The sequence below is a fragment of the Peromyscus californicus genome, unplaced genomic scaffold, assembly GCF_007827085.1.
Source record: "Peromyscus californicus insignis strain IS unplaced genomic scaffold, ASM782708v3 Scaffold_13__1_contigs__length_99412109, whole genome shotgun sequence".
Classification (NCBI taxonomy): Eukaryota; Metazoa; Chordata; class Mammalia; order Rodentia; family Cricetidae; genus Peromyscus; species Peromyscus californicus.
Window position 1 is genome coordinate 4,287,357 of NW_026294424.1, and position 22,964 is coordinate 4,310,320.

General features: G+C 52.7%; 1 protein-coding gene and 1 pseudogene across 3 annotated transcripts in view; both read right to left on the reverse strand.

Annotated features, from left to right (window-relative positions):
• Window positions 1–20,653, reverse strand: part of Sh3bp2 (SH3 domain binding protein 2) — a 39,659-nt gene extending 19,006 nt beyond the window's left edge. The window contains exon 1 of one of the 3 annotated variants that reach the window (XM_052736178.1): window positions 2,829–2,984. In XM_052736178.1, coding sequence (XP_052592138.1) covers window positions 2,829–2,959 — 131 coding nt within the window. In that variant the 5' untranslated portion in view covers window positions 2,960–2,984. Of the gene's footprint in view, window positions 1–2,828; window positions 2,985–13,779; window positions 13,985–20,567 lie in introns of those variants that run through there. The other 2 variants (XM_052736181.1, XM_052736182.1) reach the window with 2 other exon arrangements.
• Window positions 15,394–15,547, reverse strand: LOC128109211 (uncharacterized; annotated as a pseudogene).
• Window positions 20,654–22,964: the final 2,311 nt, after the last annotated feature.

The following is a 22,964-nucleotide window of genomic DNA, read 5'->3' on the forward strand; positions in this document are numbered from 1 at the left end:
TACCTGCCCTGGGGCTCTGTGAACCTGCAGAGGTGAAGGGTCGTCACCTACAAGGATCCACACATCAGCTCTGGCAGTGCACACCTGGTTAGCATCACAGGCATTGTCCTCACACGATGGACATGTGTGCACATTGGAACGTGTGCATATACACATGCATGTATGAGCTTATACATGAATTCAGGATGTGGCCTGTGAAGGTCTGGGCTCTACAGCCCCCGACACCTGCAGATACGTCTGTGTGAAGGAACCAGTTCCTCCGGTGACCACAACATCAAGGACTTACTGTTAACTGTGACCAAACCGGACTGCTCCTTGAGAAGCTGCAGGGCAAGGCAGGACTGGGGGCTCCCAACCCAAGGGAAAGGAGACCAGGTACCACTTGTGCGCACATATGTTCTTATTCAGGTATACATAGGAACACATGATCTCATAAATACCCCTCATGTCACACATACACATGCACACATAGTCATTGTGGAGGTCTGAATGAAAATGGCCTCCAAAGGTTCATTTATTTGAACACTTGGTCCCCAGTTGGTGAAACTGTTTGGGAAGGATTAGGAGGTGTGTCACTGGGTGTGGACTTTGTTTGTTTGTTTGTCTTGTTTTTTGTTTTTTCAAGACAGGGTTTCTCTGTGTAGTTTTTGGTGCTTGTCCTGGATCTTGCTCTGTAGATCAGGCTGGCCTCGGACTCACAGAGATCCACCTCCCAAGTACTGGTATTAAAGGCGTGCGCCACCACTGCCTGGCTACTGGGTGTGGACTTTGAGGTCTCAAACACCCCATTCCCAATTAGCTCTCTCTGCCTTGTGCTTGTAGATCCAATGTGAGCTCTCAGCTACTGCTCCGGGGCCATGCCTGCCTGCCTGCTGCTGCCATGCTCCTGCTGTGATGGTCTTGGACTCTAACCTTCTGGAACTGTGAGCTCCCAATTACAATGCATTCTTTCATAAGCCGCCTTGACCATGGCATTTTGTTGCAGCAATTCAAAGTAACTAAGACACTTTTGTTCTCATAGGGACTGACCCACACATCCAGACACAGTCACACGTGCACACGCTTATGCATGTGCTCAAGCACATCCTCTTGAGGCTATAGAGGTGCTTCAGCAATTAAAAGTGGGTGCTGTCCCTGCAGAGGACCTGAGTTTGGTTCCCAGCACCCACATCAGACGCTCACAATTGCCTGTAACTCAAGATCCAGGGGGTCTGGTGTCCTTTTCTAGTCTCTGTGGGCAGCTCCACTCATGTGCACATATCACCACACAGACACACAGGTACACATAATTTAAAATGATTTGTTTTTCAAGACAGGGTTTCTCTGTGTAGTTTTGGTTGTCCTGAGCCCTTCTGAGCCTCAGTGTCCTAGTCTGCAAAGTGTAAAATAAAGCACTGAGTTCATATGTGCCCTGTGAAGGCTGATGCGCTGTCCAGTAGAGGGCTGCGTTAGCCTCTAGGGACCATGAATGAAGGGTCTTAGACTGTGAATGTGTCTTTCTGTGTGTTGCTTCTATATATATGAGTGTGAATAAATAGGTGATTTGCATATGTGTATAGTACAAATGTGTCTATTAGCATACACATGTGAGTAAGCACATAGGTAAGTATGTGTGAGTGTGAACACATGAGTTTATGCTTTTTAAGAAACACATCATTTTTAGCTGGGCAGCAGTGGTGCACACCTTTAATCCCAGCACTCGGGAGGCAGAGCCAGGTGGATCTCTGTGAGTTTGAGGCCAGCCTGGTCTACAGAACGAGATCCAGGACAGGCACCAAAAGAAAAACCCTCTCGAAAAAAAAAACAAGCGAACAAACAAACAAAAAAAGAAGGGCTCAGGACTTACACTGGGTACTCCCCATGGGCCAGACTCTCCGGGGACCACCCCACGTCATCACCCCAACACCCCGATATTCCAACCAGAGTCATCCCCACATCGCCAATGAAGATATCAAGGGTTGAAGAAGCCAATAACTCATCCAAAGCCGCATGTACTGTATTTGTCTGGTAAGTCAGGAGCACTCACTACACTCCTCCCCACCCAGCCCACTGCCCCAGCTTGACACACACCCTTTGGCTGCCCCAGCTCACACCGGCTCATAAGTTCTCCCCTTTTAGTTTCCCTTTCTCTTTCTTCCTTCCTCTTCCTGGAATCTTTCTCTCTAAGAGAATCAAAACCAAAGTTCTCGAAAGGCCTAGTGACCAGCTGGACCAGTTAACTCAGGGGGCAGCCACAGGGGCTGCGGCGCTGTCAGTGTCAGAAGAACAGCTGTCATCCGTCTTCTGAGGCCTTGGGATTATCCACTTTACGTCAGGTCCTTGAGCACAGCACTCCCATACAGGCATCCAGAACTTCATACACAAACTGTCCCCTGTCCCCTCAAGTGTGTAAACACACACACACACACACACACACACACACACACACACACATACACACACACACACACACACACTGTAGACACAGAACACAGAACCTAACACCAAGGCCGCCTCAGACAGGGCTTACATTGGGAAGGGCTCATAGGCCTGGACTTCCACTCTGGCAGGGTGGCTTCCACCTCCCCACAGCTGCTGTTGGGTGACACAGAGTCTGAATTGGGTTCTAATGGCCAGTTCCCTCTCTGGGCTCCGTTTGGACCATTCAGATCTAAGGGCTAAATTGACAGAGGCCAATCTCCTCAGAGACTATTGCTTCTCACAGAACCAAGTACCATTAGTCCCTACCCCAACCATGATAAGGGCTATGGTCTCCCCCACCCACCCAAGTCTTGTAGTAGCTAGGCCAGTGCCACCTCCAGGACCCCAAACCCAACTGTTCAACTCACCTCATGGCGTTGACCCAACACATGGCTCTACTCCTTCCTGTGACCTGCTGGGGACAGGGGTCCTTGAGTCCAGAAAGGCTATTCAGCCCAGGGGCTTTGGGGAGGGACTCCAACCTGCATCTTCCAAGCATGTGAACCCCGAGGATCCTGGCTGCTTCAGCACTGCCCAGCTGCAGAGCAGCTCAGTCTGCTGCATGGGGGTGGGGAGCTGGGGCCAAAAGGGCTTCCTCCCTGTCAGGGACTTCCTGTTACTGGGCAGTCCCAAGGAGAAGGCATTTCATGACTTCCACAAAGCAAGGTCCTAAAATCCACCTGGGGTTCAGGGCACTTCTCCATCAGCCTGCTGGGTTCTGGCTCCCACTCACCACTGTAGAGCTTACTCAGTTCTGTGTTCCTACAAAGGGAGCTTCCTGCTGGTAGTCCCATGGCCACCTCATGCTATCAGACTGTGAAGCCCCTCACAGCCTGGGGGTGTGGCCTGAGGAAGCCAGTGCTGACACCTGGGAGCTCACTCTCTCACCAACAGGCTTCTCCTTGGAAGGTCCATATTCAGAGCTGTGCCTTGTACCTGGTACCTATGACTTTCAAGATGGATGTTTCTGCACCCTTTGACATCAAGGAACTGAGGGACTAGGACAGAGCGTATGGACCAGATGTCAAACTCCTTCCGACAAGGACACTCCTGAGTCACCTCTCCACCTCAACTCAACTAACCTCTGTCTGGCTTTCTGGAAAGCACTTAACAGCCTCAGCGGACAAGCACACTTCTATTGTTCCAGTGTCTCACTTAGAATAAGCCCCTCCCAGGCATCTCTGCTCCCACAAGCCCAGCTTCTTTACCTGCCCTAACCTTCCCAACCCCCACCAGGAGTTCCAACCCAAGCCCCTGGGTACCTCTGTTTCTCATCACTGAGCCCCAACCCCAGGATAGGAAGAGGTGGATGGAAAAGGGGGCTTTCTGGTACTGAGGGCCAACCTCACGGCAGGACTGAGTCCACATACCACAAGGTTCCCAGGAGTGTTAGAGTCTTTACTGCACCCAAGAGGTTTCATGGGGGCACCCTCCTATCCAGCTTTCATCTCTGCCTGTGTTGAAATGACCCTGAACATCAATCCCATGATTGATTATGCAAGTAGCTAACCATTCACAGGCAAAGGCCTGCATGTCAAGCACTCATAAAGGGCAGCTCTCTGGTGAAGGAGTGCCTGTCTTCTCTATGCCTGCAGCCCCAGCTCTGCTGCCAAGATCTCCAGGCCACCAAGGGGTCAGTTGGCTAAAGAGCACTGGCTGTCTCCAAGACAGCAAAAAGCTTCAGCTTGGCTGTTTGGGCATCCTTAGGGTAGACACAGCTACCCAGCCTCCCTAAGTCTACACCAAGTTCTATCCTCTGAGGTATTCAAAGGCAGTCCTTGCCTGCTTCAGAAAGCTGAGGCAGGGAGTGAATGGGATCTGGGAATACAGGTCTCCTCTCACTGCCCTTCCCCTCTCCAGCAAGGCTGGGCTAAAGGAGCAGGTGAGGAGCCCCTGGAGCATCCAGCACTGAGTACAAACCAGTGAGGCAGTTCCCAGAAGGCACGAAGGTGTCCAGGAGCTGTGGGCTCCAGAGCACATGCCAGGCCCAGGGAAGTTTCCTGGAGGACAGCCCTAGGTCTGAAGGAGGAATAAGTTTGCTAGAACAGAGGCAGACTGAGGGGGTCACAGAAGAAGGGCCTCAGGATGAACTTCACGGGGCAGCTCAGAGACTCCGCAACAACAAGGTAGCCAGGGCCGAGGGAGAGGAGGGTAGAGATTCTTGAATCCCAACAAGAGACAGACCAGGAACCAGCCAGCTCACAAAAGATATGCTCCCCCTTACGAGATAGAGGGGAGGATGGATACAACCTAAAGTAGAGAGGTGTGTAGCAAGCCTGTGCCCCGTTCTTGTCCCCACACTTCTAAATGCAGTGGAGGTAGAAGTGGGTGGTTGTTCACACTCACCCTGACCCCCAGCCAGGTCTCCAGCCCCAAACCCCACCCTGTAAGCCTATAGGGGAGTCAGAGCCCAAACAAGGAGTCTCCATAAGAGGCAGACCACTTTTGAACCCTCCCCTAATTCCAGCTCCTAGAAGTCCTGAGCTATGTGACCTCAGCAGGCCCCTTGGATCTAGGCCTCAGTTTCTCCAAGTACCTTCTCATCTCCCCAGATAGTAAACAACAGTCATGATCTCAAAAACAGAAGACATTTAAGAACCCCCCATGAGGATCACTCCATAACCTTCACCTCGTGCTGTACCGTGGAGGTAATCCCACACCATAACCCAAGCAGGAAGACGCATGCATCTGGGGTGAGGCTGCCATTGCCAGAGTTAGGCAGCCTTGACTTCTACTCTATCCTCCTACTCTGGACTGGTGCCTTAAGTTCCCAAACTTGGGGATCCCCCACACACGAAGCCAGACTCAAGACACTTACCAGAGAAGATAAGAGCTATCCAGTAAAGCTAAGCAGGGGCCCAGGGTTAACCAGAATAAAAATGATGAAGAATCTTCACTCAGTACCCTGGCATGCCTCGGCCTGCTCAGGAGTGAGGCAAGCCCTCACACAGCGTGTGGTGGTTTGAAAGAAAATGGCCCCCAAAGGGAGTGGTGTCAGGAGGAGGTGTGGCCTTGTTGGAGGGAGTGGGTCACTGTGGGGGAGTGCTTTAGAGCTCTCTTTTGCTCAAGCTTCCCTCAGTGTGACTGTCAGTCAACTTCCTGTTGCCTGAAAGATGTGAGACTCCCAGCCACTTCTCCAGCACCACGTCTGCCTGCTTGCCACCATGCTCCCTGTCATGACGATAATGGATTGAACCTCTGAAACTGTAAGCGAGCCACCCCAATTAATTGTTTTCTTTATAAGAGTTGCCATGGTCATGGTGTCTTTTCACAGCAATAAAAACCTTAACTAAGACACAGTGGAACAATCTAAAGGGCCACAAGTGCTGGCCCTAACCTGGCACCTCAAGCCCCGTAAGAGGCTGACCCTGCGACATCAGTCTCTCCTGAGATTCAGACAGGGTGGCACAAACTTGACCCACAGCCAGGGATCAGTGGTATTGGATTAGAACCCACTCCTAGCACCCAGGACCCTTGTGTCCAGTCTGGTTTCTGCTGACCGACTGTGTGCACAGCTCAGGCATTGAGTGTACCAAGGGCAAGGAGGAGAATCTTCCAGGCTTGGGATGCATGCTGAGCCCAGGCAAGGTCGGGAACACCTCCAATGGGCAACCATGACCTCTCAAAATAAGATGCTTCATATCAGCCCCTCCTATAGGGCTTGTGTCCACTCCCCTGCCAGCCTAAGCCCCACCCACCCAACCCTTCATGACCTGGAGCTCTCTCCCCTTTCCAAGCCCCATTTTGCCCACTGTACAATGAGGAAGGACTTCCGGGATTCCTGGGAAATCTGTCCTGGGTATTCGAGTAGGTGGCCGAGAGGGCAAGGTATTCCTCTGGGTCATGTGGTATAACAGTCTAAATGACAGCTCTCCAAAGGATACATCCATATTTCTGTAACCTGTAAACATAGCCTAGGTTGGAAGAGGGTTTTACATGTCATTTAAGGTTCCCATCCTGGAGTGGCCAATGGCAAACCTCCCTTAAGATGACAATGGAGCCGGTTGATGGCTCACACCTCTAATCCTAGCATTTGGGAGGCAGAGACAGGTGGGTCTTTATGACTTTGAGGCCAGCCTGGGTTACACAGTGAGACCTTTTTAAAAAAGGATGACACAGGAGACCATGTAAACACAAGAGACTGACGTGAGCCCTCCCAACACCGTAATGGCAGCAAACAAGGAAGGCTCCCTCTCCCAGCCTTGTGAAGAAATGCAGCCGGGCTTCCACCTTGGCTTTGGACCTGTGACTGCCAGAACTGTGAGGGGATAGCCCCTGTTGTTTTCAGCTCTCTGGGGTATGGGACTCCATTAGTGTTGCCCCAGGAAGTGAGTCTGAATGGAGCCTCGCCCAAGTTCTTGATGGTGCCCAGCTGCCTTCACTTTGGTCTGACCCACTTCCTGATACGCCCTGTCAGGGAGAGGCTAGCTCTGCAATGTGGCATGTATCTCAAAGAGGCAACCCTAGGCTTGCTTCCCTGGATTCCACATCCCTCCAGAAACCTCTCACGGCTCTCGTGAGTGGGACCATACCTGGCCCGAATCCACCAAAACTCTTGGTCTCTCTCTCTCCCAGACTTGCTCTTTGGCTCAATCAAGTGTTTCAACTACTGAGCAATGGCTAAGCCAGCTACCTGGCCAGGGGATGTGGTGAGACCACCATTTCCTGCCCCAGGGCTAGCCATTCCAACACCTACATTTTGAAACTGAAAGCCATCTCCTTCAAGGCTAGAACTACCTCGGACCTTGCCTTTTCTCTGGAATCACAGCAGCAGCTCAGCCCTCCCCACCACTCTCACCAAATGTGACTCCATCACTCCTCATGGACCTGGGTCCCACTATATCCCTAGGGACCCAAGAGATGGGTGATGAACAGCTAGAAAATGGGTTTAGGCCATACACAAGGCCACATATCTAGTGTAGCTATAACTAGCACACCCCTGAGCCCAGAATGTGTGACTCAGAGCTAAACTGACGGACACAAGAGTCTTTCATAGATTTGATGTCCATTTTGGCTGTAGCCAAAGCTCACTGATGCCGTGGACCTTGACTGCATGAGACCAGCTGTAAGACTGAGCCAGGGTGCTAGGCTGCTACCACATAGCCGAGCATCAAAGGGGGCTCACTATGTCCTTATGTCCTGGGATGTTTGACCAGGGTCTTCCTTTCCCAGGCCCAGGATTATTGTTCCTAGTAAGGTGCCTGAGCTGGGTGGTGGCATGTCTCCTGTGCAAGCTGAGAATAATGTGATCCAGGGCTCTTGGAGACCCCCAAACTTAGTGCAGAGTCTGCTCTGGCCAGGAGGGGGCAGCACACTGGCTTCAAGGAGGACGCCTGGGGAACAGTTCCATGATGAAGACGACCCGGCCTGATATGGTGAGGGGTGGGTGGGGCTGGGGAGAATGAAACTGGCAAAGTCTCCAGGAAATGCAGGCTGGCGTGATGCCTGCTGCCAGCCCGCTCTCCTGCCTCAAACCACAAGCCAGCAGAGGCGTTTCAGGATTCACACTTCAGTTCATCACAAATACTGACAAGTTTCCACTTTTTAATTGCTTGAGAGAGAGAGAAAAAAAAAAGCAACTTTCTAGAGTGCTGACGTATAGGCCAAGTCCACCCCCGAGTTCCTGGTACCTCACCCACATCTGCATCCTGCATCACTACTCCCCGACCCAATGCAGCTAGCCTGGGCATTCCAAGGACCCAGGCCCTGCAGTAAACCCTGGGAGCTGCCCCCTGAGACTGGCACTCAGTTCTGAGTACCCCACCTACTAAAAACTTCTTCACCTAAGTGACCACTGTGAGCAGACTGACTCAGTAATTAGACAGCAGATTCACTGGGGACAGCGCTGGCTCCATCCCCTTCTCCAAGACTTGTAACTCACTCTGGGTCTCAGTTTCCTCTCCTGAGGGATAGGTCCCACAGCTCCCGTATGGGCCATATAGTGAGGTGATGGACAGGCTTACTCCAGGATACTAGGCTTCCACTGACAACATCTTTATCAGTCACACTGGAAGTCAAGGAAGTGTCAGAGGAGCGCTTTGGAAATGCTCGGCATCAGTCAAGACTTTCCCATCACATCCTCATAGGTCTGGTAGATGCTCCATCATTCCCACTGCCCCTGGCTGAACCCGCATCCTCACAGTGTCGGATTGGATCCAAACACACCAGACTCCATTCTATCTCCACACAGAGGAATGCTACCCTCTCAGCTTTCCAAGGCCACATGTCCTGACCACTGTCCCTTCGGAAGGACATCTTCTAGCTCCTCACAGAGTCTGGCTTCCTTGTGTTCCTCCCCTCAGTGCTGTTACCTATATTCTCCCCCAGCATCAGCTCTTGGGTACAGCGAACCTCTCTAAGTCCATCCCCTGTATGTCCAGTGTCTGATGTATGTTCAGTATGATGTAGGTATCAGAGTTCTCTCATAGGCCTTGTCTATGTCCCAGTAGCTGTTACCCCAACACCCCATTGCATTCAGTTCATGGTGCTCACTTGCCAAATGAAACCATCTAGACAAGTGGTTCTCAACCTGTGGGTCATGACCCCTGGGGGGGGAGTCAAATGACCCTTTCCCAGGGGTTGCATATCAGACATTTACATTGCAACTTATAACAGTAGCAAAATCACAGTTATGAAGTAGCAACAAAAATAATTATATAGTTGGGGGTCTCCATAACATGAATTGTATTAAAGAATCGCAGCATTAGGAATGCTAAGAACCACTGATCTTGACCCATGTGCCCACCTCCTTCATCCTAGGAGGGGAAGGGGCTCCGTTTACATGAAGGATGTCCTTGAAGCCATGCATCATGGAGCAGGCATTAATTCTCCCCTGGGGGAGCTTTCCCTCACAGTGTCTGTGTTGATAAAGCAAGGACAGTACCCTGCTGGGACAGCACACACTCATACCTTGCTCCTGAACTTCCTGCTTATCCTCTGAAGGTCACAGGAATAGAGCTAGGGACAAAAGCTGTGGACATCATGTCAGCATGCCCAGAGTGAAACACTGTCTCCTCTGAGATCAGAGTCACGCGACCACTGGGTGGACAAAGAATTCAACCAAAGGTAGGGCCTTCCCAGGTCTAGCCTGCTCTACCTCTCCAACACCCAGCAGCTGAGAGGACAGAGCTGCCACCCACCAGCCCCTCCTGGGGACACCTACATCATAGCACAAGATGAGGCCAAGGCATGGGGGGCAGGAATACAGAGAGGATTCTGCCGACAGCTGGAATGAGGAGGCCCAGGAATCTTTCTATGAGCTGAGGCTATTAACTTGGTAGCTCACAGTCACCTGTGCCACAGTTAATATTCTGTCCTCTTCATGGAGACACTGAGGTAGCCTGAAAGCCTCACATTCCCAGGGCCCTAGATGACATTTCTTGCTAAGCTTTGTTCAGAGTGGCCCCAAGGCCCACCTAGGCAGAAAGTCGACCCACTGTGAGAACAGCAGTGCTGGGTTCCAGTCTCTGCAGACAAGGCAGGGCTCTGGATAGGAGGCCAGGGACCTGATGGTCATACCAGAAGACTCTGGCAAAGAAGCAGAGCTCCAGGCCTCAGTTTCCTCCTCAAGAACTGAGAAGTCCCAGGAGCTGTCTGGCTCAGCACAGAGGGTGCAGACTTCACCACAGTCACAGTGAAGCAAAGACAGGTGATCCTGAAGAGACCAAGTCCCCATCTCTCCTACTCAGTGTTACTGTGAGCACCACTGTTTGTGGGCAAACCCCACACCTTGAACCCCAGGATCCAAGCTGGCATCAATTCTCTATCTGGGGCTGCCTATTAATAATCCGTGGAAGTAGCCTCCTCTGACTCACATCCTTGTGACATCCTTTCCACCAGACACAGTGACACATTAGCCAGTCAGGAAGCAATCTTTCATGTGAGTTAGACATGAAAGCAAGAGGATTACACAGACGGTGTCTCAGAGAGAGGAAAGCTTGTGCAAAGGCCTTGGGGTCAGGACCAGAGAAGGTGCACACACCTTCGGACATGCAAGACAGAAGTGCCATGCTTGGGGCATAGTACTCGGCTGAGGCAGACAGGGTCTAAGCACGGGGGTCTAGGCACCAAGCAGACCTATGCTCCAGTCCCATCTTTGTCCCTTTGTGCTGATGCAAGGCACTTCTCTTCCTGAGATGTGGGCTTGTTGAGAATGGTCCTCTGAGGACCACACCAAACGGCTCACAAAGACTTCGTCACAGGCACTTGGCCCAGGACCAGTGCCAGAGTCCTTGGGGTGAGGGCACCCTGCTGAGCTCCAATTCCCAGCACAGGGCACAGGGACAGTGACAGAATACACTGGGCATATTGTGTGTGGTCATGGAGTTCATCCTGGGGGTAGGGGGATGTAGTCAGAGATCTGGGGGTAGTCAGAGATCCACCCCCTTTGCTTCATGCCAGAGTCCTGGGCAGAGGTCAAGGGTCAGCCTTGGCACACTGAGTGAGCACCTGAAGTGTCCTGGTCTGAGCCACCATACCAGACCTCCCATGGTAGCTATCTGTTACGGTCTCCCAGGATAGGCCTCTAGAGACACCAGCCCTGACCCCTGTGGCTGTTAGTGGCCTTGGCCTGCTCCATCATCTATTACTCAACACTTGGGTATTTTTCACATCATGTTGGCCTCCTTAGCCAACACAAAATCAATAAGCTTCCTGGATCTGCTCTGCCTGGACACTTTCCAGGACTTTGCCCTAATGAGTTCCAGGACCCAGGGTCACCAAGCCTGACCCTCATTCTTAGCCTCTCTGTACCCTATGGGTTCCTGTGGTTATTCTGGCCCCTGTCCACCCTGCCACAGGCAGGGCCCATTCAGGCATCAGCAGACTAGCCCTTCCTCTGCACACTCTCCACATGTTACCTTCAGGTCTGTCTTAATCCATTGGATCTCTCCCCTTCCCCACCCCCAAACATTACTATTTTTAAGCTGGTCCAAATTGTTTGGTGCTGTTGCTTAATTTTTATTCTCTGAGTTTATTTTATTCCTTAGTCTCTTGGATTTTATCACTTTTTATTCCTAAGTCTTTGCTGTTTGTTTACTATGGTAGTGTGGTTCCTCATACACACACATGATAGGCGAGTGCTATACTCAGCGATACCTCCAAACCCCCTTTTTGTGGTGCAAAGTATTGCTATGGTGCCCAGATGGCTCTGAACTCGATCCTCCCTAGCGGTTGAGACAATAAGTGTGCACCTCTGCAGCAGGCTACCCCTTAGGACTTTTTAGGACTCCTTTTAAGGTAACACCTTATCCTCTCTCTCACTGAGTTCCTCGTGGGGTCAACCACACATCAAAGGTAGCACGGGTGATGGTCCAGGCCCTCTACTGGGGTCTCAGTGGGCAAGAGGCTGTGGGGAGCTGCGGTAGCCAGATCTAGGTCTCCGATTGGACAGTCAGAGAGAGATATAGACAGGACAGAGGGAAGGGACTAGAGGACACACAGGAATAGCTGCAGAGAGGGACCAAAAGCAGGAAGGAGGTGCAGGCCAGACCCTGGCTTGCGGAACTGAGAACTGCCTGTTCCTCCTCAGCTGGGAACCCAGGGCCTCAAAGGCCTGGTGGTGGACACCATGACTCACAGCCTATTGCTGGCTCCTGTCCTCACCCTTCAGCATGGGCCCAGCTGGCCTAGACATTCCCAGGCACCCTCACACTACCCCATTGTTTGGAGGCCTAGAGAGGACAAGGGTCTGGCCGTGGGCCTTTGTGGGTGGGAAAGGGACCCAGACCTGGCTTCCTCTCAGCAGTTTGGTCTAGTTTTTGACAGTCAGAAGAGGCCTGTCAGGGGGGAGGAGGAGGATCTCCTTTTCTCTACCCATCCAACGGCCCTACCCTGTCTCCTTACAAGGCCAGGCCTCCCACACCCCACCCTCTCCTGCCTCGAGACAGCCTGCCTCAGTGACAGCACAAGGCAGCTGTTAAAGGTGACTGGGCTTGGCCTCAGGGCTCAAGGTCTTTTATCCAGTACTCTGACATCCCAGCCCCTCTCACACAGGCCTTTCACCTCCTTGGACCATCCTTACCCACACATTTACACCTCCTCCCACCCCAGCTCAGATGCCTCATGTTCAGGCTGGGGGACAGTGCCCTCAAGATCCTCGGGCAGCAGGAGGTGAGGAGGCTTCTGAAGAGGGGAGGGCCTCTCATGGCATTTGTGCTCCCATTGTTCCCTGAGTCTGGTTCTCCAAGCCCAACCCTCCTTCAGAAGGGAGACTTGTCCAGGCTGAGTCCTTGACCACCATAGTCTCAGATCCATGTTAACCCCGAGTCCTGTGCTCTCCCACCTTCACAGACTCCCTGTTCCCACCCCTAATGTGGCAATGCCTGGCTGTGTCACCCCCACCCCCAGGCTCCCAGAAGTAAAGTGGCTTCTGGTGGTCCGCAGAGCCCAGGTCTATGCTGCTATGGGTCAGCCTCTCTTCCCGGCTACAGACTGTCTGTAGGGGCTGCAGCACAGTTCTGTCAGTGCCGCAGACACAGTCTCAGGATGTCAAGTCTGGCTTCTCCCTCCCAAGAGAGACAGCTGCCATCGTCAGCAAAGAGAACCCCAGCCTGGGCTGTGTGGGGAGAGGGCTGGGCTGGGCAGAGCCTGAACCACTAGACCCAGCTCTCATCAGGTTTGCTCCCCAGCCAAGGCTCCCCCTGTGGAGCTTTACCTCTCCCGAGTCACTTGACATTTCACGGGTCCATCGGCCTCCATGGGTCTGCTCTTTCACTTAACAGTCAGACTCCTCACCCATCTCCTCAGAGGACACTACTGTAGAGTGGGGATATTGGGATGGTCTCCAGACCCCAAAGTGGGTTTTTTTTTCCTCCCAGTCTTCTGAGAGAAACAACCTGCTATGTAAGCCAGATGAGTCTCAAGCTCGTAGCCATCCCCCTGCTTCTATCTTCCAAGTGCTAGGACTAGAGGTATGTCATGTCCTTAAAAACACAAACGGAAGCACTGAGGGCAGGGCTCAGTCAGTAAAGCACTTTCCACACAAGCATGAGAGCGTGAGTTCAGATCTTCAGTCACCCACATCAAAAACTGGGTGAGGTGGTGCACATTTGTAATTCCATCCTGGAGGCTGGTCAGAGACAGGAGGATTACAGGGGCCTGTTAACCAGCCAATTTAGTCAAATTGGAAAGTTCCAGGTTCAGTGAGAGACTCTGTCTCAAAAAATAAGGTAGAAAAGGATAGAGGAAAACACCCAACATCAACCTTGGGCCACCACATGCATGCACACATATGGACACATGAATTCCCCCCTACAAAAACATAGACACCTGTAAACATACATACAAAAATACACACATAGAAAAATCACAAAACACAACCTCAGTGCTCACAGGACCCACGTCGGCCAGTACCATTCCTTTCTTCCACCTCTGACCAGCCATCTTTTCCTGCTCCCACTCCACAGGGTACCTCGTGTACCATTCTTGGGGGTCTTCAGTGGGCTGAGGCCTGGGCCTGGAGTGGATAGCTTCCCATCTCTCTGGACCCCAGCCCAAGAATGGCTGCCCCCTTGCTGCCCAGCAGAAAGAACCCTGGTTGTGGAAGGGATGTCTGAGCCAGGGCCGAGAGGTGGGGGCGGGGGAATGTCCTTTCTTAACCCTCTTCCTCCTCAGGCAACTTCCTGTCTCTGGAGTGGGCACAGCCACCACCAACCACAGCACTTCACCCTCCTGGTGACATCTTTGAGAAAATGAGAAGGTTGGTGTCAGAGATTGAACTGTCCTGAATCTGAGCAGTGAGCTGGGAGACTCAGGGCTGAGCTCTGTCTAGTGGACCCAAAAGCAGACCCCCACAGCAGGCAAAACCAGGGCCAGGCCCTCTAGTTAGAGCATGCACCTCAGGCCAGGCCCCACTTCCTGAGGCAGCTATAGCCTTGGGTCTGAAAGGGAAGGGGCTCAGCTCTAGAGAAGTCCAGAAGGCAGGCTATTCAGATGGCTCCTGCCCTGGATTCCACCCTGGAGCAGTCCCTCTCTGCAGAAGTCCCAGCCTTGGCATGTGCTAGGCTCAGAAGCCGGAATGGGGTTCCCCGGAGCTGCACACTCACTCCACTAGTAGAAATGGACAGACAAGCAATAAGATTGGGCAGGAATTCACAGGGAAGGGTGGCCAGCCAGAAGTACGATATAAAGTCCTGAGGCAGAGTGGGTGTGGGTCACAAGGTAGTGGGAACTCCAGCTTCAAGCCAAGGCCCAACTCTTAGAACTGCTAGCTCTGGTCAGTGGGGAGCTCTGGACAGACTGACACCAACTATGGAGGTCATCAGGCCCTACATAGATCTAGTTCCCATTGGATCACTCTTGTACCCCAACCCCATCACATACCCCATGAGGCTAGACCTTTTATGTTTGCCCTATACAGAGAGTGTACATCCAGCTCACACAGCATGGTCTGGTAGAAACTATCTGAACCAACCCAACCCCAGGAGGCCATTTCTGTGTTCCTAGAGATTTCTGACAAAGAAGGTAATGGAGGCCGGGGACTAAGTCCCTTGCTCCGCCATGGCCAGACTCACACAGTTGGCCTCGGACCTGCCTGCCAGGCCCAGACCCCCAAACTGTTTGCCTAGCCATGAGGGGGAAAAGGGTCAATGTCAGTCACTGAACTTGGCTCCCCTTCCTGGATTCAAACAGGAGGGAAGAGCAGACAGGGCCAAAGTGCTGTCCCTGCTGTGCCTCCTCCTGCTCAGTGCCTGGCACTGTGCTCCAGGGCTGTGCTCCTCACATCTGCCAGCTCAGGCCTCCAGGCTAACTTTTCCAGATGCCAACTCTTCCCACTCCCCTAATGGTTACAAATTTCACCTTTTGCTGGGACCTCTTACAGGTGCCAGCTCTTGGCATTCAGCACCTCAGAACCCTCTGGCACGCAGCTTAGGGACATCAGGCTGACCCCAATGTTGGCCTCAATGTGTATCTTTTTCTTCTTCTTTTTTTTAATGGGGGAGTATGAACATGGTCCCCCACTACTACAAATTCTGAAGTCCCTGCATTTGGGGAAGTCGCAGGGGTCAGCACATCCAAAGTACAGTGGATGAGCCTTGCCCTGGGAAAACCACCTTTGTGATCATAGTATCTCCCTGCCAGGTAATGTCAATGTGTGTCTTTCAATGGGAGCAGTCACAGAGAAGGGCACTGTTTCAGTTTAGGGCAGGGCCACATGGTTGCTCAGAGCTTGGCAACCATTCTTCCTACCAGAAAAGAACTCCCTGTGAAGCCGGGCAGTAGTGTAGTGGTGCATGTCTTTAATCCCAGCACTTGGAGGCAGAGACAGGTGGACCTCTGTGACTTCAAGGCCAGCCTGGTCTACTGAGTGAGTTCTAGGACAGCAAAGGCTACAAGCAGAAACCCTGTCTTGAAAGAAAGAAAGAAAGAAAGAAAGAAAGAAAGAAAGAAAGAAAGAAAGGAAGGAAGGAAGGAAGGAAGGAAGGAAGGAAGGAAGGAAGGAAGGAAGGAAGGAAAAGAATTCCCTGTCTCCTTACTTGCCCTGCTGCTGAAGCCAATGAGACCAGGCTTAGGAGTGGCTGGGTCCCTGATGCTGAGTGATAATGGCCATGGGAGAGGCTGTGACAGAACCCTAGAGAGCTTCATGAGAGGCCCCAGCACAAGAACCCACTATTGTCCGAGTGGAAACTCTGCCAGCCCAGGCAGCACAGCTTCCAGGATGACAGGGCCCTGCTTGTCTCTGGTGCTCAATGGAGAGTTAAATGCAGGTGAGGAGAGCAGCAGGCAACTTCAAAGAAACTGGCAGAATCCTCCACCATCACTGCCAGTAGCTGCCCAACCCACCCAGCCTGCAGGAACTTCCCTGCTCAGGGAGGCCCTGCACCTCTCACTTTGAGGCCAACACTCAGAGAGTCCCTTGTTGCAAGAGTTCCTGATTGGGGAGCGGGTAGGGAGGTGGGGGGTGGACAGATAGGTCACAGTGTATACAGTTATGAGGAGGCACACAGCTCAGGAGTAGGGTAGGGTACAAGGCAGCCAAAGAGGCCCCCCTGATCACTAATCCACGTAATTATGTCTAACAAAAATTCCTTCTCAGAGAGTATGGTGGGGTGGGCCAGACACTGAGTTACTGCTTCTACCAGCAATCCTTGTCTCCCCCCTCCCCCCGTGGGCCTGACCACTCCTATGGCCCAGGCTTGGCTTTGGGCCTGGTACACAGAGCATACAGCATGTGTGGGAGGCACACTGGTCCAGATAAGCAAGCAGCCTTCTGAAACAGAGTTTGCCAATCTCATAGAAGCAGGGAACAGGGTGGAGTGGCAATTCCCAGATCCCCATCCAGGTCCCAGTGAATTCCTATAATAGTAGGAGGCCCAGGGTATGGAGACAGGTGTTCTTTTTTTCTGGTTTTTCAAGATAGAGTTTCTACATGTAGCCCTGGCTATCCTGTCTCGCTCTATAGACCAGGCTGGCCTCAAACTCAGAAATTTGTCGCCTCTCTGCCTCCTGAGTGCTGGGATCAATGGCATGTGCCACCACTACCTGGTCAGGGACAGGTGTCTTTCTAATACCACAGAACAGATTATAGTAATACCCTGAAGCCCAGGCTGGAGAAACTCCCAAATAGACCTGTTGTCTGTTCAGGAACAAGAGCATGAATCTCCAGCTCAGGCTTGAGGATACTGACTAGAGAAGGCCTCTCGGAGGCCTGCAGTACTTGAAGTTCTCATTTAAATGTCCTAGTGATTCTCATGAGCTAATCCTGATCTGATCCCACTTCACAGGGAAGGTGCTGAAGCCCCCAAAACACAAACTGGATGAGGCCTGGAACATGGCTCTGTCTCGGTTCTCATGACAAGCTCTGTGCCTTTCACGTTCAGCCTCTGCTCTGAAAACCCCAGGAAAGCAAGCAGCCTGAGCTGGCTCAGCCCGGGGTCATGAGGGAGCCCAGCTCTGGTCATGGCATGCATACCACTAAGCTAGCAGATCCCAGGCCAAGGACCACACCCCCTTCTGCAGGCTCAAGCAGGCAGACACCCTGCACCCGTCTCAGACTGCTAAAGCAGGCATGTCTGGCTGTGGGCCGTTCTACCATGCCCATTGGGTGTGCAGTAAACGTGATTCACAGGGAAGCAGGCTGCAGTTCTCGGAATCAGAGTTTGGCCCTTGGGCATGGGAGTGTATGCCACAAGGGTGCCTGTTAACCCTTAAGGCCTACTGGCCTCCTCAGGCGACTGCCCTAATTGATCAAGCTAACACTGTTCCTGGAGGCCAGGTTGCAAAAATCATTCAGGTGTGCCTGGAACCCTCCAAAGCCAGATCATGTGGACCAAGGAGTCGCCTCTGGATCCATGGAGCAACAGGAATTCCAAACACTGGGTGCTGGAACCTCCGAAGTCAGAGTAATGGAGATGAAGAAAAAATTAGATGGGATGTCATCTGGGTGCCCATGTTGCCCCTCATCCTGAAGCCCAGCTGGCTTTCTGTTTCATTCCTCTTGTCCCTGGGGTTCATGGGTGGGTGGAGGGGGGACTGACATTGAGTCCAAGTCCAGCCATATGGCTGCACCTGCACTCTGCTTTACAGAACAGAAAAGTGAGGGTTGAGAGGTATAATTTGGGGCTGGAGAGATGGCTCAGCGGTTAAGAGCATTGGCTGCTCTTCCAGAGGACTTGGGTTCAATTGCCAGCACCCACATGGCAGCTCAGGCCTGTCTGCAACTCCAGTTCCAGGGGATCTGACACCCTCACACAGACACACATGCAGGCAAAACACCAATGCACATAAAATAAATCAATCATTAAATAAAAACAGAAGTATAATTTGCCTGGGAGGCCCAGGGCCCTGAGTCATGGCAGGAGGCAGCAGCATTTTTATGGGCTTCATCTCCACTGCCCACTAAGCACTGCCTGAGGGGCAGTGAGGGAGGTGGAAGGTGAGCCTGAAGTTTCCCACAGCTCCTAGGTACCCCACACATGGGACTATCTCCAGTCTTTAAATGTCCCCTGGAGGACTCCAGAGGCCCACTGAGGCACTTTACTCTCAGAGGAGGTCTCTCGGGTTTGAAGAGCACTTTTTCCTGCTCTCCGGACTCCTCCATGTTTTTACCACACCCGGCATACACAGGGCACTTAGGTCAATGACCCTCCCTGGCCTCTCTGTCCCTACCTAACAGTTCCCCATCTCCTCTGCCCAGGCTGTCTACTTCCCCTTCTAACCTTGCCAAGCAGGGTTAGAAAAGAGCCATACATGTCTGTGCCCAGGGAATACCAAGGACATGAACCAGCCAGACGATGGCAGGAGGGCAAGGCCTTCCAGAATCTTTGATCTTTGGTCCCTCATAATGGAGCTTTGAGGACAGAACCCGTACTAGTCAGTCCTTGTAGACACAGGTGTTTGCCCACAAGACCAGTGCAGGCAGGAACCTGGAAACCTGCCCTTTGCCCCAGGCCTCTCCAGGCCTGGCCTAGCTCAACCTCAACCACAAGCAGAAATGGCTCAATGTCCCTGTGTCACCAGGGCACACAGAGGAAGCACTCCCAGTATCTGAGTATCAGCTACCCACCACTAGCAGACCGTGGGCACTCATAACCACCCTTGGGTAGAAAGTGGTTCCCGGTCCTGTTATAGATGTAATGGAGGTGCAGCAGCAGGAAATGCCTGACGAATATCGTGTAGCTGGATTTGAACCCAGAACCCCAGCCTGAGTTTATGCTCTTCCTTCTGCCCCTCTATGACTAAAGCAGGTCATTTTGACTCTCTGAACCCCCTGGGCTTCCTATCCATGGGCCTACATGTGCACATCCATCCATATGGGGGCAAAGAGATTCTGGGGGCTGACCCAGCACACCACTTCCTCTATCCATGTGAACAGGAAGCGCCAAGGCAGTTCTGGAGTCCACCTTCCTTCTCTCTGTCTCTCTTAGCCCAGCCTCCTGAGTGGGCTTCTGTATATATAACTCTGTAGGGGGACATCCCCCAAAGGCTAGACTCCCTTTGCACTCCCCTCCTGTCCGAGGGCTTTGCCCATCAGTTCTTGTCTACCCTTTTAGTTTGTCCCCTCTGCCAGGGTCTGTCTCCATCCAGAACCCAGAGCCAGGCCCCAGAGAACCAGAAGGGGGCGTGAGAAAGGAGGTGGACAGACCTGTGTGTCTGATCTCTGTGGAGCCACTCCCAGGATCCAGGAGTGGAGAGCTGGATCTGGGGTCCTGGGCTAGGCTTCCCTGTCAGGGAAAGAACACAGCCCAGTTCCTCTTCCAGTCCAAAGGGACCTAAGCCAGTGAGGGCAGGCACTCACCTAGGTCACACAGAGTTGGTACAGGCCTGACCTGAACCCATTCCTGCTCCCAGCCCAGGACCTAACCCCTGGACCCATTCTGTTGTGAAACAATTTTGTGCATTTCACCATTGACTCAGCGGGCGACATTTCCAGAGCCCCTTCAAGTAGGACGTAGTATCCTTAATAGTCACATGTAGTAATCCCTGAGGTCCCACACAGCGCCTGGGCCAGGGAAGTGTCTCAGGACTGCTTACTGGGGTCACCTGTCTAAGAGGCACAGAACCACCAGTGTCGAGGAATGAACAAACAGGTGAGGAAACAGCAGGTGCTCAGGGGCATGAGAGGGGGCAGAGAGAAGTGACTCCAACAGGGCTCTCAACCTGTTAACAGCCACGGCCCAGAGCCACAGAAAGGGTGGGCTGCAGGGTGGAGGTGGAGACCCACATGTTGGCTAACCTACAACTTTCGACCACTCTTCTATCCTCTCAGAGACTCTCTCTTCCTCAGGATCTGCAAATTCCCCCACACCTAGTCACTCATGCGTCAGTCAGTGTGAATCAGCAGGTGGCTTTGCTCTCAAGCTTCGTGAAGCCTCTGAAGTTAGGCAAGTTTGGATTACCGGGAGGGAATGGAAGAAAAGTCACCTTCTCAGTCTTTGGAAGCCCCTCTAGATGGGCCCTGTAGCGGGTGCCAGAGGATACACGCGAAACACCACCTCACCTCCTGGACTGACCGCCCAGACCTAAGTCCAGGATTCAGCCGCTCCGCCCTATGAACCCCACTCCCACCCCACGGCGGAACACAGGTTCAAAGGACCCAGGCAGGTCTCTGAGACACCACTGTGCCACACATATCCACGTCCCGTCCCGAGACCCATGCAGTGCCTTACCCGCCGGTTCCCAGCCCACAGACCCTTCGTCCGGGAGGCGGATCCCTGCTCTGCTGCCCAGCTTTGCTGCGGGCTGGGCGGGCAGCCTGGCGCTCCGGCGCAGGCCCCGCCTCCGAGTTGGCCCCGCCTCCCAGGTTCAGGTCCCGCCCGCGCCCTTTCAGCCCGCCCCAGCCCTGGACTGGCTTCTAAATTTGCTCCTTGCTCTGCTCTGGCAACGTACCATAGCGCAGGCTCACCATTCTTGTTGATCGGAGATTGGTTGGCAGACTAAGATGCAGGGTTTGTAACTAGCAAACGGTAGGTGCGTGCGCGCGAACACACACACACACACACACACACACACACACACACACACACACACACACACACACCCCTTCTATCTGGTGGCCTCCTTGGAGGAAATATCGGAAATATCTGGTTTCTCTCTATGGGAGCAGCATCTGTCTGCTGGCTGTACCCACCTGCTGGGTTGGTCTGACTCAAATCTAGGCACAGGTAGGGAACGTTTGCTGGGAACCTCTGGAGTCTTACTGGGGACTTTTAGGCTACTACTGCCTCTATGACAAGGGCTGGAGTCTCGTGGCCAGGGCTGGGGTCCAGTGCTGAAGCCAAGGACACAGAATCCCCTGGGCTTCCTGTGCACAGCCACTAAGGCCTTTCACTAAGCCCATCTGTAGACCTGGAGGACCCCATTTTTAAGGCGCAGGGACCTGGAGATGGGTGACTTCCTAGGAGATGAAGACTTCCTGAGGGAGCCCTGGGGCCAGGCAGGCATGTGTGAGCCTGAAGCCAGACTAGCAGGACTTTAGAAAAGTGGAACCTTCCAAAGAGATGGCTCACTGCTTGGGATCAGGGAGGACTGATCCACGTGGACTGACTCCAGGTCGCAGATTCAGGAGGCTATGGGCCAAGGAAGGACAGGCTCCGGCTGGGGGCCAAAGGGAGCTACCCAGGTGGTGGTCGGGAACCCAGCAGCTGCAGAGACATGGGCTCCGCTGACTGCTCCAGACCAGGCTGAGGCTGGAGGGGCTGAGTATAAGGGATTCATGCTGAGCTACTGGAGGGACTCGGGAACATCCAGACTGGGGGGGGGGGGCACTTTGTAGTTGCACAAGTGTGGGTCATGTCTCTGTCCACCTGTTACAGGGCTGCTCAGCGCCTCGGTTTAGCTCTTTGATGTGAGGCATCCTTGCAGAGAGGTTAACTGGGTGTAGGGGAAGTGGCAGAGGCCAGAAAATTAGATGGCCAAGGACTGAGACCAAAGATAGAGAGGCTGGTGCCCACTAGGGAGATACCAAAACACCTGGAGCTTGGGAATGGAGGCAATAAGGGACATGGGAGAAGCTTCAGCCAACAGGGCATTGAGTTCTCCGTTGGCGAAGGGATAGGGCCGTCTGCCAGATCAAGGCAAGTGAGAGAGGAGCAGGGTGTGTGCCCAGAATCCTAGCCCTTCAGTGTAGCTGGTTTTTATTACTCTTTGGCTCTTTTGGTCTTTGGGGGGCCCACCACTCACTCCCAAATAAATCACACCAGGAGACTCGTTACTTATGAATGCCCAGTGTTAGCTTGGCTTGTTTCTAGCCAGCTCTTCTTAAAGTATCCCGTCTACCTTTTGCCTCTGGCTTTTTCCTTTTCTTACTTCTATGTATCTTACTTTCACTCTCACTCCGTGGCTGGCCCCTGGTGTCCTCCTCTGCTCTTTTTCTTGCTCCTTCCTCCCTTTAATGTTCTCCTTCTATTTATTCTCTCTGCCTGCCAGCCCTGCCTATCCTTTCTCCTACCTCATTATTGGCCATCCAGCTCTTCATTAGACCAATCAGTGTTTTAGACAGGCAAAGTAGCATAGCTTCACAGAGTTAAGCAAATGCAACATAAAAGAATGCAAAACATCTTTGTATCATTAAAACAAATGTTCCACAGCATAAACAAATGAAACACATCTTAAAATAATATCCCACAACATACACTCATTGCTCCTGTCTCTGACCCTAGGGCTGACCCCACTTGCCCACAGCTTGACTCTCATGGATCCCAGTGGTAAGGAGGCAGGTGCTGACTGGCTGAGATGCCCAACCTCTGGGGTACCCACCATGTCCCCATCTCTGTCTGCCCAGGTATCACCTCTGTGTAGCTGAAGTTGTCTGTGACCCTCTGCCTGCCCTGGTTGTTTCACCTTCTCCTGTGGAGAAGGCCACGGGCAGAGCACTAGGCTGTTTGGCCCTGAATCCTGCACTTTCAACCCCACCTGTGTCCACTGTTGCCCCCATCTCACTCAGTTGCCTTACTCCTGAGCCTTGGCTCAGGGTTGGACAGGGCTAGGCACATCTAGTCCTGGTGTCAAGTTCAGTTAATCAGATGCATGGGTCCATAAAGGGCCCTGCTTGATCCTGAAACGAT